We start from the raw sequence: 17,301 nt of genomic DNA, 5'->3' as shown, positions 1-17,301 counted from the left end.
TATAGCAAAAGTTAGATCTCTTATAACATTACAAGATGATGAAAAATTAGTTCACACTTTTGTTTTCAGTTGGCTAGATTACTGCAACGCACTCCTCTCAGGACTACCCAGAAAAGACATCAATCGATTGCAACAAATGCAGAATGCAGCTGCTAGAATCTTAACTAGGAAAAGAAAATCTGGGCACATCTTTCCAGTTTTGATGTCACTTTATTGGTTACCTGTGCCATTTAGAATTGACTTTAAAATTCTGCTTATGGTTTACAAAGCCTTAAATATCTGCTCCATCCTATATTTCAGAATGCCTCTCAGCTTACACTCCAAATCGTAACATTAGATCTTCAAATGAGTGTCTGCTTATAATTCCAAGAGCTAAACTTAAAAGAAGTGGTGAAGCAGCCTTACCACTAGAAATTCGCCAGGCTAATACGGTGGAACACTTTAAAAAAAACTGGTAAAAACTCATTATTTTCTCATAGCTTCATTTTAGTTTAACCCTGATATTCTGTTTATGCATTTCATTATCATTATCATTTTGGTGGCTCAGAAATCCATACTAACCTCTACATTCTCTGCTGTTTTTTTCAGGTTTTCTGTGGTGGCGATCTGTTCCACCACCACCTGATCAAAGCACCGTGCTGTTCCTACATTGATGGATTGAAGGCCAGAGGTCCACATTACCATCATCATCACATTCTTCCATGAGAAGCCAGAAAACCATGAGGACTGATTGAGATCAGTTATGTTAGGTAGAATGCCTAGAGGGGGCTGGACGGTCTCATGGTCTGGAACCCCGGCAAATTTTTTTTTTTTTCTCCAGCTGTCTGGAGTTTTTTTTTTTCTGTCCTCCCAGGCCATCAGACCTTACTTTTATTCTATGTTACTTAGTATTGCCTAATTTTACTTTTCTATTTTGTTTTTTTTCCTTTTTTTCTCTTCCTTCATTCTGTAAAGCACTTTGAGCTATATCTTTTGTATTGAAATGTGCTATATAAATAAATGTTATTGTTGTTGTTGTATTTTATGTATTCTGTAAAATGCAAATTGTTGTCAGTCCTTTATATTTTATGAGAATTTAGTTTTTATTTTGGCTCACTGGAGGAAGAAAAGGCCTTGAATAACCTGAGCAAAGAGATTTCCCATTTATTATATAAAGAGAAAAACAAATGATCCAGATTTTCAAAATCAGATTTGAGTGATTTATAATCTTTGGAATGAACCTGTGACATGGCTATTACAGAACTAGAATTTAAATACATACTTTAAAAATAAAGATGCAGCTCTGCATTGATGCTTACCTTAGCTCCCTTCTTGCAGAGCAGATCAACCATTGCAAGGTGACCAGCTGCAGCTGCAAAACACAATGGGGTCATACTATTCTCAGATACTCCGTCAACAGCGGCCCCAAATTCTAGGAGGATACTGGCCATTTCCTGGTGACCCAGATGAGCTTGGACACACAAAATTGGTGCATTGTTTAAAACTTCAGTCTTGTAGTTTACATTAGCTCCTCCTAGCATCAGTAACCGGCTGACCTGAAAGAAAAATACATTGAGGTTAAGAGAAAATCTGTGTGATTGACTTATCCACCTGCAAAAAAAAATCTACTTATGACTTTCATTATTTTTCACAGCTGTAAGTTTCTTAGAATTTCTTATATGGTGTCAGACATTTTTAAGCAATTTTAACTACTATCACTAATAAGCTCCTTATTCAATAAAGGTGGTCTATGTCAGTCTTAGTCTAGACTCAGTATCATTAATTTCCTAGTTTGTTAAATGTAGTCCTTATTGGCTAATGCTAGATATTCTGGGCTTAACATAAAGACTCGTGTAAAAATGCTGTAAAAATTATCATTATAGCAGTCTCATTTTTTCTGTCCCCATAACTTGCATGACTTTGTCAAGGGTAGGGCTGCAACTAATAATTATTTTGATAGTCAACTAATCGTTCAATTTACTTTTCGATTAGTTGATTAGTCACGATTATTTCATGCCTGACTATTTTAATGCCTGCGACCTGTGGTTACACATCCTGTTCTGGGCTCCAGTGCATGCCTTACCTCATCTGCTCACGCCTGTCAACCTATGAATGTCACCCTAATGTCTCTGCATTAAAACGATTAAATTTAATAATAATCAAATTAAAATAACAACCAGTGAAACATATGAATTTGAAAATAATCAGATGTTTTTATATTAATGTGACAATCACAATAAAAAAGAAATACATTAAACAATACAAACTAAAGTGCACATAGTCTATAAACAAAAAAAGTGCATTTAATTTAACCAAAAAATCCATTGTTAAAACTGAAACATTTTTCATATTTTAGTAATAAATGACAAAATGTAGACATAAACTATATAATGTGTAATAGATGACTTATAATCAAGAGTCCCCCGGTTTGATCCTGACTGCCTTGTATTTACCGTTTTGAGTAATGAGTTGCTCTTATTGTTAATATTATACAATAAACACATACATTTGATTTGTGTCAGTAACAACCACTGTAAATGTACAGTACTTGTAAAAGTTACCTTTTATTTTCACTTTTATTCTCTCAGTCATGACCGTGATACATACTACCGCCCCCCCACCCCAGGGATCTGACGCTGTTACTTTTTATCTGAAACTGGGAATAACTGTGGATGTGAGTGGTGTTTTGAGACAATCGAACAGGAAATTCTCTGATCTGGATAGATAAAAGCTGACACACAAACGCTGGAGAATGTGCCTTATTTGTATCTCATTGTCACTTGATTTTTTTTATTCAATTTTATTGAGTGTTCCTGCTTACGCTGAATTAGTATGCGTCTTATGGCTCGTGATGTCAAAGCCGCACTGACAAAAAAAAACACAGACACAGGTATATATGATATTTGGAGTTATTCATTTTATGACCTTATAGTACATTTCGGAAAACATTGTGGCATGGATGCTGCATTATTCATATTCATTCGCGTACCTTCTTGCGGTTGTAATCAGTGACCACGTTTTTTTTCTCCCCAATCTTGCCCAGTCTGCACAGGGCTCCTGGACATGCAGAGAAAAGAACGTTCCTCTGCAAGGTGAGCCATGAATGCTCTTCTTTTCTCAGTGGACCCCGTACATGCCTTACATGTGCTTTGATCGCTGCCAGGTCAAGCTTGTTATAGCACAAGCAACCGGCCATCTGTGTGCTCCTGCTAGCACTGAATAAGCTCACCCCTTCTGGTGTCAGCGCACAGCACCGGGTAAAAAAAAGAAAGAGACAAATATATGTGACATTTTGAAGAAATCATTGTATGACCTGAATAGTACCAATCAGAAACATCATCACACTAATGCAATATTATTTGAAAACGAACAGATCGGGTGTAAATTTGTTACTTGTAAAACTTAGCTTTTTTCACTTTTATTTTCTCAGTCTCTTTCATGCTCAACCTCCCCTCCTGATCTGACCCTAACTAACTAACTAACAGCGGCAGCATAAATTCTCAAGAAATGGCAGCATTACAGCTCCAGGATGCTTGCGTTTCAGATGCTCATGCATCGCGGTAGTGCTGAAAAGAAAGCATAATCTACATTCAACTTTTTTTTCTTTTTCGGTGAAGTGCTCCCACACTTTAGAAAGTTTCTGTCTCAATTTTTTTCTATCATCTTCAACCCTAGTGGGAAGACAAGGCTACTTCATTACTACAGGATCCTAGATTCTACAAGGGTGAACAAGATGCTAAAATATTAAAATAACAACATTCATTGATTATGATAGCATTGTTTCAGAATGTAAAACTGTAAATATACTTTATTCAAATGATTACATTTGATAGTTCTAAACCTGCCTAGTTAGGTCACTTGCATGCCCATTGCACATAAGGAATGGCAACCCAAGAATGTAAGAGTAATCATATTTAAGCCAGATTCCTGGAATAACTTTTTCACATGAAGGGATGTGTTAATCAGGCACAAACTATCAAGTAATAGAGCTAAATTGAAACCTTGATACATTTTTAAAAGTATTTACTGTAGGAAAGATATTGGTACAACAACACTGGTAACAAAACTGTTATCTATCTATCTAAAAGGCATTTCTTATGTGTCTAGCTGTTGATTATATATTGTCTTTCCTATTTACCTAATAAATGAACAAATGGTATGGAAACAGGGGTAAGGAATGCATCAAGAAAGATGATGTATGTTTGTTTTTACTGCATTCTTGGTGACAGACAGTGGAACTGATTTTATCAACTGACAGCATTGCTGATGATTTGGCTTAAATTCTTGTATCAGTATAACGCTTTTCAGTCTGGGAACTTTAGGATACCCGAAAAAACTTGAATATTAAAGGGTTGAAAGATCAGGTTAGACTTGCCTTTTATCCATAAAATGGAATTTTCGTTTCTGGTCAACAGCAAAAAGTAACATCTACATATATTTCAATTAAGACAAGTGCATTAATATGCAATATGTCTAAAAAAACGAATATATCTTCGTATTGCAGGATACCACACCCCTCATTAATTTCATTATGACATGTGACAAAGCCAGCAACTTTCTTTTCTTTTTGCAAGAAACACAGATTAAAATATTGTCTTACCACAGCTGCACAGGGTTAATGTTTATGCCAGTTCTCAGAGAGTGAAAATGAGGCTGGGATGGGAATTCAACTGATGGTAACTACAGTGTCTGGTACTACATTTAGGCCCTTACTTGAGTCTGCAGCCCTATCTTGCTAGGATAGTCAAACTTGCATATAAAAATATTCCCTGCAACAACATTCATCGGTTGATGATCAAACCATAATGAACAAGAGTCTCCAAAGCGGCAAAACCATATTTTTATCGTTTGACAGACATCAAAAACAATGAACAAAACAGAAAAAAGAGATCACCAAGGGAACAAAACTTAAGATGGAAACATTTTAGGTATAAAAATAGACATTAATAAGCAAATTTATTTTTCACTCATATTATTCTTTATACTATAACCAATAAAAATATATCTGTGCTCAAACACTAAAAGAACTGCCAAATAATTTTAAATCTTTGCTTTAAGAAAATCTCTTTGGAAAATCAGTAGCTCCTTCCCAAAGTAATCGTCTGGCTGTCCCTGAGAGAGCCCACAGTATTTCCTGTATAATCAAAGTAAATTAATTTTGAATCAAATAAAGTTGCAAAACATATTCTCAAGGTTTACTCTGCCAAGGGTTTTTAAGTGAAACCTTATAATTTATAATACTTTGCTAACAAGTTTTGATGTTATTATACAAAATACTACTAAGGGTAACTCTACTGTATAAAGAACTAATAAAGCTTCAATAGAAGCAGTGTCAGAGGTTCTGTTTCAGAGGTATACCTCTGCTGAGATCAACAATCTTTATATAGTGTCTTTGGTGCACAACACAATTACATGCTGCTTTGTAGCAGAATGATACTTCTGCTACTTGAACAGCACTGAAAATTCTTCATAATAATTTTAGCCCAAATCGCATTTCATAACTGCTGAATGGGCTTATAATGTGTCATGTTTCTCTAGCTGACATTAGTCACACTACAGTTATTTGTACAGCATGAATAATGAAAATACTAAATGCTTCTGGACTAATGTAAAGACTGGTATAGTTTATGAGTTTATAATGATTCGATTTCCATCTTTAATAAATAGTGCTTCAAGTTCTGTCAGCCTTAATGAAGTTTTGCTGAATTTCTGAAGATCTAAATTAGAAGATATAGCATAAATGTACACATCTAATTAATTCAAGATTTTATAACCCCATTTTTATATGAATTATATTTTTAAATGTATTGTATATTAACTTCAAAGAGGCAATTAAAATAAATATTTAAAATAAATATGAAGCACACAACAGGCCTTTATTGCAAAAACTATAGGAACAATAAAAGTATCAGAAACATATGAATAAAAAGAGACCTCTTACAAATGTGGCACTGTCAGCTTCATTGCATTGAAAGAAAGGACCAGCTTCAGCAATGTAAATTAAAGCAATGCAAAGCAGAGCCTTTAGATTTTATTTATACACTTGCTCTTTACTAATAATCTCAGCTATAGTTTGTTAAGGCTATTTTGAAGTTAATTCAGAACTGATGAGCAAATTACCAACAAATATAGAGGATTGTAAAAAATATGATTGTCAAAAATAAAACAATCTCACTCATCAGTTCCAGAGAGGTGCTGTGCCAAGATATAATATGCTAATATTTTAGCTGGTCATAGTGAATATTGATATCCTGTCAGCTTCTACAGACCAGCAGTTTCAAAACTCAGTCCAAGGGGTGACCAAATGGGTGCAGGTTTTCATTACAGGATTTTCAAGCTCAGTGATGCATCCCTGCTTTTAAATAGCTTCCTACTTTCAATAACTAGTGATCTCATTATTTTAAGGCAGTGCTTTTCAAACTCAGTCCTGGGGACCCACTGTGGCTGAAGGTTTTTGTTCCAACCAGCTTCTGTTTTTAATGGGACTCATGGGCTAATTAAGTGAACTGTTATTTCCCAAGTTCTGTATTTTGAGAACAATATAGAAATTAGAAAAATATCCATCCATCCATTATCCAACCCGCTATATCTTAACTACAGGGTCACGGGGTTCTGCTGGAGCCAATCCCAGCCCACACAGGGTGCAAGGAACGAAACAAACCCCGGGCAGGGTGCCAGCCCACCTCAAAAAAAAAATAAAAAAAATATGGATGGAAAAAATGAAAATGTACCAAGCAGTTATATGGAAATAATGTATTTTTTTTTCTTTTTTAACAATATGTTCCTCTTGATTTTCATTCTACTTTTCAAGGTGTTCTAATTGTTTAATTGAATCCATTATTTACTAATTAGTGGGTCTGACGCTGAAGTAGTTGCAGACTTTGATTATTCAGCCTGGGTGTCTGCTCTGCTTGTTTTTAATTGTCATTAATAAGATAGAATGAAGGGGGGAAACTGCACAGAGAAACGGCAAAATATAATGAAGTCAAAAAAAGATAGTTAAGCATTTAAATCTATAGCAAAAATATAAATATTTCTAAATGTCTTATAAATGTAAAAATCATGCTGCTGTACTTGTCTGAATGTATAATATTTTTGTACATGTTTGGTATTTTTTTGGAACTTCTATAACATATTGACCTTTCGAAACCAGATCCCCTTTTTGGGCACGTGACTGGCTGAGGGCTGTCTACTAAGTTTGGAGTTGGGCTGTCCAGAGTGAGGCCTATTCTAGGCAGGCTAGAGGTGACCCAGGTATGTTTTGTGGGTTCTTTAGAAGCTTCAGCTACAATGTTTAGTGGGTACTAGGCACATATTATGTATGCCACATGACCAGTATTGAATACTTTTAGGGTTTTTGAAGTTTGCTTTAGTCTAGTTTCCACTTATTTTTTGATTTTGCTTTTTGACATATTATTTTACAGTGTATGACTTCAAACTGTGTATGACTACTCTCTCCTGTATCATTCTTTAAACTTGTTTGTATCTCTTCCACTTATTGCCAACCTAATAAGTAACATAAGAAGTCTCAAGAAAATGTAGGTTGCTATGTGTGATTTAGTTTTGTAGAAAATTTCACAAGGTTTATTTTTAAATACTTTTCAATGCACAAACATTTTTGTCATTATCTTCTTTTTAAGTAGTTTCTACAGTGTTTATGTGCTTAATTTTATTGTACTAAATATGCTAATAGGACTAATAATTAACAAAGAGCAGATACAGACCCAAGCAATAAATGAATGGCTTAATGAGGAGCAGTTAAGTGACATTTTCTGCTCTGTGATGATTATGAAGCTTCAGCTTAAAGGCAAAAAAAAAAAAACCATCATCAGAGGTTTCTTAACAAGCAAGAGCTGGACAGCTTACTCATTTCCAGATAAAAAATGAAATAATGCTTTTTAGCATTCTATAAAAAATAACTAAAAAGTGAGTACTTACAACATTTTTATTTTTTTATTGCCATATCACCATTCTAAACATCCAAGGCCTATTTGGATTTCATCAATAAATCAAATCAAGAACACATGCACTCTTCAGCATTTTTAGATCTTCAGGGCCATGTTAATCATATTGACATATTCTCGAATATTAGAGTTATGCTATCAGAGAGATGACTCTTGAGTGACAGATTCTCACTGTGATTAAAGAATACATAGAACTAGCAACATTTCATAAAAAGAGATATCTAAGGACAAAGAAGACTCAGCTATAGTAAAAATTTCATTAAGACTATGAATCAACCTGCTGCTGAGATCTTCATTCACTATCAGGACACATTAATCAAATGAACAGTTGCTCTTATAATAATTTATTTCAATGTTCTCATTTAATATGCATTGGCCAGTTCCGACTCAAAGGCATGCTAACTACTAAGGGCGAAATTAAAGAGTAATTTTTAACTGTGCAAAAATCCACAGCTCATTAGTCAGTAAGAATACCTATATCTGATGAAGAAAACTGCATGGAACACATATTACTGGAGAGTTCAGGCCCTTATGGGGAACAATGGAGGCAAGATGCAAAAATGAAATGCTGGATATCATAATGCAGGTAAAAGATAATGTACTGCACTATACTTTTTTTGAAAGTCTAAAGCAAAACCATGAGAAGACTAAAAATAAGAAAAGTGCACCATGATGGATAAAAAAATATATACCAAAAAATACTTTTCTGATACTCTGAACTCTGGAGGTCCAAATACTCAGTTCCTAGATGGAAGGCAGCAGTTTCTGGCTTTCATTGCAGCCATTTTTTAAATGATAAGCCAATGCTTTTATTAATTAAACATGTCATTTAAGTGGCTTTTTTAGACTTCTTTCTGTCACATCAGGCATTGATAATATTTTGGATTTTCCATGCCACTAGAGAAGCCTGCTACTTTTCTTTTCTTGACATTTCACTCTTACTTCTTAGTTTATAATTTATTGAAACACACAGAAGAAAACTAAATTGACCTTTAGTTCCCTTGTCCTCTAGATGTTAAATAAGGAAACTAGCCAATCTTTAGAATGCCAGCTTGTATTTCAGCTTGTATATACTGTACAAATCCTACACACTAATAAAAGGATACGTGTATGTTTGTCTGTCTGTGCATCTGTCCAGTTGCTATGTCTCCAAAAGATGGCACATCTCAAATATTTGTAGTAATAAAATACATTGCATTTGTCATTCCAACAGATGGCATATCATAAACAATAGCACTGTTTTTACGAATCCCATAGCAAATGGCATGTAACAGAGACATATGCACATAGATTTCAGCCAGTCTTAGTCTGGTAGCACAGCTAGTACTATAATAAAATAATTATCTGTGACTAGGATCTTGAGATGACCTAGTTGCAGATGATATTCTCTTGTGTTTACTGGGTAATCTTATTGACATGTGAAGGAGGGAAAAAGGAAGGAAGGAATGGAGACAGATAAATGTAAAAGGCCAGCATAATGCTGCAGTGTTTATTGGTACTACTTTATTGCTCAATGAATATGTGTCTCAAAGACATACATGCTATGGTAATTGTTCAGTCTAAATTGCTCTGATGCAAGTGTATCCTGCGATTGCTTGCACTCTATTTAATGCAGATTTCCAATTTACACCTGGTACTGGCAGTACAGGAATTGGCTTCTGCAATTCTAAAACTGGATTAGGCCGGGTAAGAGAAAGAATGAACAGTTGGTAAAAAGGTAATCTCGTAAGCTACAAACTTTCCATCCATTCATTCTGCCATCTATCTATTTTCAAAGGTGATTTTTCAGCCCAGGGTCATGGGGCACCAGATAACTGGTAGCTTAAAAATGTGCTTCATCGCAAATGCAATGTCAATTATATTTTTAATCAATAAGCTGACTGATGAAACTAACCAATTATTGTCAGGTGAAGTAATCTTTTTGCTTTGCTTGTGTGTAAAATACTGGTCAGCTGTCTGGTAATCCGAGTATTTAACTTATCATAAGTGTGCAAGTCCTAATCAGTAAAACTGCTATTTCCTTGTGTTTTGTAACAATATTTAGCTCAATAATAGCTAAATATTGAGTAAAACACAATAAATATTCAGTAAAAGCAAAAGGCACTGAGCAAACTCTGTTTTCACTTGCTGATACAGAAATAAAAAGTCATTACACCAGAAAATTCCCTAAACTGACTCTGACAAAGCAATTGTGAGAAACGTAACAGGAGGACAAGCTCAAAATCAAGTTCACTTTACTCTTTTAGCTACTTAATCTAACCAATGCAAAATACAAAAAGCTAGCACAAACCTGTGCCTTTTATTTCTTATGCTACAGCTCCACAAAATTGTGGTTACACAAAAAAGGTAATGAGCAGCACATTTTAAAACAAAGGGGCTTGTGTCTGCATACATTTGAATCTTTCACTACCACTTTAAATGAGCTCCCAAGAGCAAAACGTGGCACAAAGAGCTCTTTTTCATAATAATTCTTTACATGCCGTTTTCATAACTGTGACAAGGTCACCCAAGTTGAAAATGAAGCATCTGATTTTAAAGAAAGATTTTTTTCCCCAAAGAAACCCACCTTCACATTAGGAGTATAGAGATTCCTTAATGAAGCAAGGGCTGCCGACAAACCATCTGTACTGTAACTAATCCACAGGGCTTGCAGAATACTTGAAGAGACTCCCGTCTTCTTGCTTTGGCCCTAAGAAAATACAAATATTATACTATCTTAATCGAAAACCACTTAATTCCTAATGCACTAATATATGCTAATAAACTACATAATTACATAACATCACACCAATACTATCTTAGTCTAAAGCCACTTAAAATCCTAATGCACTAATATAAACTAGTATACATTGCATAACAGCAGACCAACACCATAATAATTTTATGCAAAGCTGATTGCTGCTTTTTATTTTAAAAGATGCATATTTTACCTTAAAAATGTGTGCTTTTAAAATATGGTGGCCAAGTTCCATTGTCTGCTGACGGTTCAGTTTTCCTTCTTGTCGAGAAAGCATGAATGCCATAAGAGCGTGACCACTTCTGTAAAAGGAAATTGCCAATATTTTAAGAAATGCAAGTATAAGAAATGTATTATTTATTTAGGCAGCTTACTATAACATAGAGGAAAAAAAAGAATTATCAGAACTATAACCACAAGGTGAAAAACACCTTACAAAAAATCAAATAGATGATTTACAAAAAAATGATACCAAAGGCTAGTAGGATCGTTATTTACATAATATTAGCACTGCTACCTGACAGGTAATAGAATAATTAAAAAATATATTGGCGTTTATGTAAACATCTCTTTACCGGTGCTGTCTTTCTCGAGTGTGTTCTCATAATGCCTGCTTTTTGAGACTGTCATTATTTTCAAAGCGTCTTTCCTGCCTCCATTCTGGGTTCTGACTCTCTCAGCATGCATCCCTAATACTCTTGAGCGTCTTACACTCAAACTTTCTCTTTCTTTGCTTCACCAAACCCAAACTGAACAATGAGACTGCTATAAAGGACTGGACACACAGATCTTAGAATTGTATTATATAGTAAATATATAAAGTGCCTACAAAGAGTATTCACCTTTTGTATGTTTTTACATTTTGTTATTGAAACACAGAGAATAAGATTTGGCCTTTTTAGCACTGATCAACAGAAAGAGACTCTTTAATGTCAAAGTGAAAATGGATCTCTGCACAGTGGTCTAAAAAGATAACAAACATAAAATACATGATCACATAAATATTTACCCCCTTAAATCATCGGTGCAGCTAGTTGGCTTCAGACGTCACAGAATTAATTCAATGGAGTACATTTGTCTGTGGTTTATATTGATTGTGGCAAAGCAAAATGACACCTTTTATTGGCTAACTTAAAAGATTACAATATGCAAGCTTTCGAGGCAACTCAGGCCCCTTCTTCAGGCAAGATGTAATGGCTAACACAGTACAACACCCTAGTACTATTGATTGTAGCATAAATGCAACTTGTCTGTAAGGTCCAACTTGCTGTGAGTATAGTGCCTAACCTTCACCGAAAAAACAAAAGAACACCCCAAGCAACTCTGTTAAAAAAGTGATTACAACACAGTAGTCTCCTATGGATGGAGACAAAAAAAGATCCAAGCACAGGGTACTTCACCAGTCACAGCTTTATTTGACATTGATAAAGAGAACAAAATGCATATTACATCTTGGCTACAGTTTGCCAGAAAACACATGGAAGACTCTGAAGTCAGCTGTAAGGAGGATGTTTGGTCCGAGGAGACCAAAATTAAACTATTTTGGCAATCAGACTAAACGTCATGTTTGAAAACTGCACGTTATCAAAACCATACCATCCCCACTATGAAGCATGGTGGTGGTGGTGGCGGCAGCATCATGCTGTGGGGATACTTCTCTGAAGTAGATACTGGAAACCTTGTGAGGTTAGATGGGAAAATGAATGCAAAATGATTTTGCAAGAAACCTATGCCTCGTAAAAACCTCTGTTTCCCAGCAAGACGGCAGTGTGACGATGCAGGCTGGCTCCTTGCTCCCTCTTCATTTTTGGAAGACTTTTGGACCCGACACCATCGATAATGTAACCAGATAAGCATGGCAGATGAGAACTAAACACACATGAAGCAAGGGGATGGTGTAAAAGTGATCAGTGCTTTCATTAAAAACACTCCAAAACAGGTGTTCAAAAAGTGCAGTGCTCAGAAAATAGTTCAATAAATAATCCTATAAAAACAAAGGTGAAGTGGCTGTTAAAATAATCTCAATAAATCTCTATAAAAAAATGGTTAAAATCAACTGGCAGGAAACTGTCTTTACTAAAAACCTGGTGCCTTCTTCCTCACTGGTGGCTCCTCTGCTTATCCCATACGGACCTTGCAGCAAAGGAGTCGCCCTACTGACACACACATCTGACCTTCCGCAGGTCCGGGTCCCTGCTGTCCCAATGCTACAGCCTGGCTCCCTCTAGGCTTGGGACCCCAGTGGCCATGGCGCTCACGCTGGAGCTCCTCCTCCCAAGCCTCCTCAACCCCCGCCATCTTTCCGGACTTCCATGCGAGTCGCTCCTTTTAGTGCACATCGCTCTGGCTCCTCGAGTTCCTTAGCCAGAGCGATCACTCCTTCAGCCCTCTCGGTGTCAGTTTCTCGCACTGCTCAAGGTGCTGTCCTTCTCAGCTGCCTGCTTTTTCTCCCTCAAGCTTTCTCCTTTCTGCTCGCTTGCACTGGCTCTTACCACCTCCAGCCCATTCCTTCTTACTCCCTTTTAACCTCCATCTTTCTTTTCCTCAATTCATGATTTTCCTCTCTTACATTTGCGCTTCCCTTTTAAAATTGGAACATGGCACAGATGGGCAATCAGCAGTTCCCGGCATCAATTTGGGTCGCGGACGATCCTACAACTGTGCACTAAGAGCAGGGCCATCCACTCCTGTATCACACCTGGGAACCACTCGTCATGCTACCACGCCCCAAATGTGAATGCAGAGTTAATTTATTAAAAACCGCAAACAGCAGTGTACCTCACTTCATCACAAGCAGGCCAAACCATGCTTTAAAACAACAATGTTAATGTCTTGAAGTGGTTGAATCAGAGTCCAGATCTTAATCCAATGGAGAATTTGTGGCACAACTTGACAAAGGTTGTTCATTCATGATCTCCATGCAACCTGACAGATCTTGAGCACTTTTACAAAGAAGAATGTCAAAAATGTCAGTGTCCAGATGTGCAAAGCTGATAGAGTCCTGTGCACACAGACTCAAGACTGTCATAACTACCAAAGGTGCATCTACTAAATACTGACGTGAAAGGGTACATACTTATGTGGTCAGTTATTTTGTGTTTAATATTAGTAAATAATTAAGACCACTTTTCAGAGATATGTTTTCAATTTTTCTACTGATCAGGAAAAAACAAATTAAATTCACTGTTACTCAATGTTGTGTAACAGTAAAATGGACACTGGAGTTTGTTATGTAGAGTACAATGCAGGAGGGTAGGCTTCAGCTTTACGCAAGGTGTTGCACTTGTGAGGACACATCTGGAATGCTGTGCACTGTTTTAATATCTAAATGAAAAAGGCAACACAGCATTAGAAAAAGTCCTATAAACTTCTACAAGACTGACTACAGCAGTGTCAAGTATGAGTTACGAACAAAGACTGAAGATGCTGAATTTATTCACACTTTGGGGCATTTTTTTACTGCAGCAAGATCTCATCACATCACAGTACTTCTCTATCCATAACATTGATTAATTACAGAGCAAGACAAAAATTACATGTGTTTGTGTGCTGTTTTACATATGACATCTTTATAAGTGCTGCTGTGTCTTGAAAATGTCCCATACCTGTCTTGGGAGGTCAGTTAATAATTACAGTATATGTCTATATATCCAACAGATTTCAATTTAAAAATAAGTTACCTGGGCTTCTGTTTCCAGAACTTAGTTCAATCTACAAAAGTGCTAGGCATACAGGTTAATGTGTTGAAATCGTACATTATAGTATACAGGGTTTGTGCACTTCAATACTTTTGAAATTCCTGGATTTTTTATGACTTTTCCAGTACCAATCAGAGCAAGAATTCAGGACTACTTTGCACTATGGTTCTGAATATCCACAGCAAAATTACATGAACCTAATGTGGTCCCCGGCCGACGCCCAGCAGGACCGGAGGAGGGCTTGTGGCTCCTCCAGACCAAGAGGGGGCGTCCGCCCTGGTTATGTTGGGGGCCTCGGGTTAAGGGCTTGGAAGCCCAGCCCTGTAGGGACCCGTGGCCACTGCCAGGCGGCGCCCCGGTGCCTGGATATCCCGAGAGCCCAACACTTCCGCCACACCAGGAAGTGCTGGGGGGAAGACTTTGGGTGACACCCGGAGGGCTGCCGGGAGGACAGCCGGCACTTCCGCCAAGCTGGGGCGTGGCCAGGGGAGGACTGCCGGGAACACCTGGTGCTCGTCCGGGAGGTGCATATAAGGGGCCGCCTCCCTCCAGTCATTGGCAGAAGTTGGGTGGAAGAGGGCGGAGCTGGAGTGGGGACTGGAGGCGGCCAGGAGAGAAAGGCACATTGACTGTGAGGCCTGGACTTGGGGGAATTGGTGCTGGAGGCACTGGGGTTGTGAGTACACGAAAAAACTGTAAATATTAGTGTAAATAAAGTGTGTGGTGATGAACAACATGTCTGCCTGTCTGTGTCCAGGCCAGTGTCCACACTAATAAGAACACATATGAACTCAGAAATGTTGCTGACCACTTACCAAAACTGACATTAAAGCTTATGCTGTTTACCCACAGAAGTAGCACAGTTACATATTATCTATTCAATTCTGAGCAGGGCCGCTTCCTTATAAAAACAGATAAACCATTTTGTGGATAATAAGCGTGCCATTATATATGTGGGGTGCACAGAGCAGGCCCGTGCCAAGACTTTGGTGTATGCAAGCAAAAGGTACAAAGAAATCATGGAAACAGCACAATTTGTTTAAGCACTGTTTATAAATATAACACTTTAAAGCACATGTAATAATACAGAAACTTTATTGCATTGAGGTACTAGCGACCTGATACCTGTTAGGCAAATGAATGATAAAAAAAAAATTATTTTACCTTATTTTAGATCAATTGTTGCAGTTAAAAATATGGACTCACTATCAGGAAAAACATCACCCATGTTTTCAAATGACTACTATGAATAATAATTGTTTATTATATTTAGCAACCAGAGGATTTCAGACATTTACTTTTAGTCATTTATGAAGACAATGATGGCAATATAATAGAAATATTTATTTTATGCTAAGATGAGAGCTGCAGCTGATATAGTAGTCCCTGGGAAGACAGTTGAAGAAATTCCCCAGCACTATCATACATTAGAAGGCCTAAAGTGTGTCTGATTTAAAAAGTACATACCAGAGAGCTGAGCAAAAATTGAGAAAAACTACTGATACTGAAGGTAAAAATAACTGAATATAAAAAAGCAGTCTGCCTCGAGAGATAGTCTCTAAAATTATAAATAATAATGCTGGTAATCCAAGAGTTTTATTCTCAACTATTGTTCGTCTTCTAAACCCAGCTCACTCAAAGGAATGCCTCCTAAAAACTACTAGTGAAACTTGTGAGGCTTTTCCTGTATTTTTAAACATAAAAATAAATGAAATTAGAAATAATGTAGTACATTCCCAAAGGTTAATCATATTGAACCCAAGCACTCCCTTTTAAGCAAGTTAAATTTCTTCACTGAAATTAATCTACCCAAACTATGTAGAATTATTTCTCAGCTGAAACCAGCGTTCTTGATCCATTACCAGCAGTCTTTTTTAAAGAAGTCTCCGATCTGCTAATGGATAGTGTGCCTGATATAGTGAACCCATGAATAACTACAGGGGTCTTCAGTGACTGTCTTATAACTGCTGTTGTTAAACCCCTGCTTAATTAAAATAATCTTGACTCCTCTGTCCTTGACAACTTTCTGACCAATTTCTAACCTGCCTTTCTGAAGTAAAATTCTAGAAAAGGCAGTTTCTAAGCAACTAAATGATTACTAAATAAACATTGTATTCTCTACAAGCTTCAGTCAGGTTTTAGAACAAATCATAGTACAGAAACTGCGCTGGTTAAAGTAGTAAATGATTTGCAGGTTAACACAGACAGCACAGACCACAGACAATGGGTGGGCTTCTCCGGCAGCATCTTAAATTGGCTTCAGTCTTACTTAACAGGTAGAAAATTCTTTGTTAGTTGTGGTGATTGACTAGATTACTGTAATGCACTCCTAACACGACTACCTAAGAAAGACAGCTATCGGTTGCAATTAATGCAAAATGCAGCAGCCAGAATCTTAAGTTGAACATTAAACTTTCAGCACATCTCATCAGTTTTAGCAGTGTTACATTGGTTACCTGAGTCATTCAGAAATTACTTTAAAATACTACTAATGGTTTATAAAGCCTTAAATAATCTTGCTTCATTCTATATTTTGGAATGCCTGTCCGCTACATTTCACGTAGTAACTTTAGAGTTTCAAATGGCCGTGGCGAAGCAGCCTTCTGCTGTTAGGCACCTAAAATCTGGAATAGTTTGGCTTTTTCATAGCTACATTTTAATTGTACTCCAAGTAGACTATATAGGCACAGAATTATCATATTTACTAATCTGTACTATTCTCTGCTGTCTTTTCTGTTTCTTCTGTAGTTGCAATCTATGCCACCACCACCTCCACCACCTGATCAAGACACCAAGCAGCCAACTGTGATGATGGAATGAAGGCAGCTGTCCCAGCTTTCCACAAGACCAACTTCATCAAATCCTCTCATATGAAGTCTGGAAACAAAGAAGGTTGCTTTAAGAATATTTATGTTAAGTAGAA

The 17,301-nt window shown here is 36.8% G+C and overlaps 1 protein-coding gene across 4 annotated transcripts in view; it reads right to left on the bottom strand.

The window, feature by feature from the left end:
• The window catches only part of LOC120531758 (protein TANC1-like), a 539,293-nt gene that overhangs the window by 59,537 nt on the left and 462,455 nt on the right, over nucleotides 1-17,301 (bottom strand). For all 4 annotated transcript variants that reach the window (XM_039757454.1, XM_039757458.1, XM_039757456.1 and 1 more), the window contains exons 15-17: nucleotides 10,874-10,982; nucleotides 10,510-10,632; nucleotides 1,299-1,535 (exon numbers count right to left, since the gene is read on the bottom strand). In XM_039757454.1, coding sequence (XP_039613388.1) covers nucleotides 1,299-1,535; nucleotides 10,510-10,632; nucleotides 10,874-10,982 — 469 coding nt within the window. The remainder of the gene's footprint in view (nucleotides 1-1,298; nucleotides 1,536-10,509; nucleotides 10,633-10,873; nucleotides 10,983-17,301) is intronic.

This window comes from Polypterus senegalus, chromosome 6, assembly GCF_016835505.1.
Source record: "Polypterus senegalus isolate Bchr_013 chromosome 6, ASM1683550v1, whole genome shotgun sequence".
NCBI classification, from domain to species: domain Eukaryota; kingdom Metazoa; phylum Chordata; class Cladistia; order Polypteriformes; family Polypteridae; genus Polypterus; species Polypterus senegalus.
This window is presented reverse-complemented; position numbering and strand designations above follow the sequence as displayed.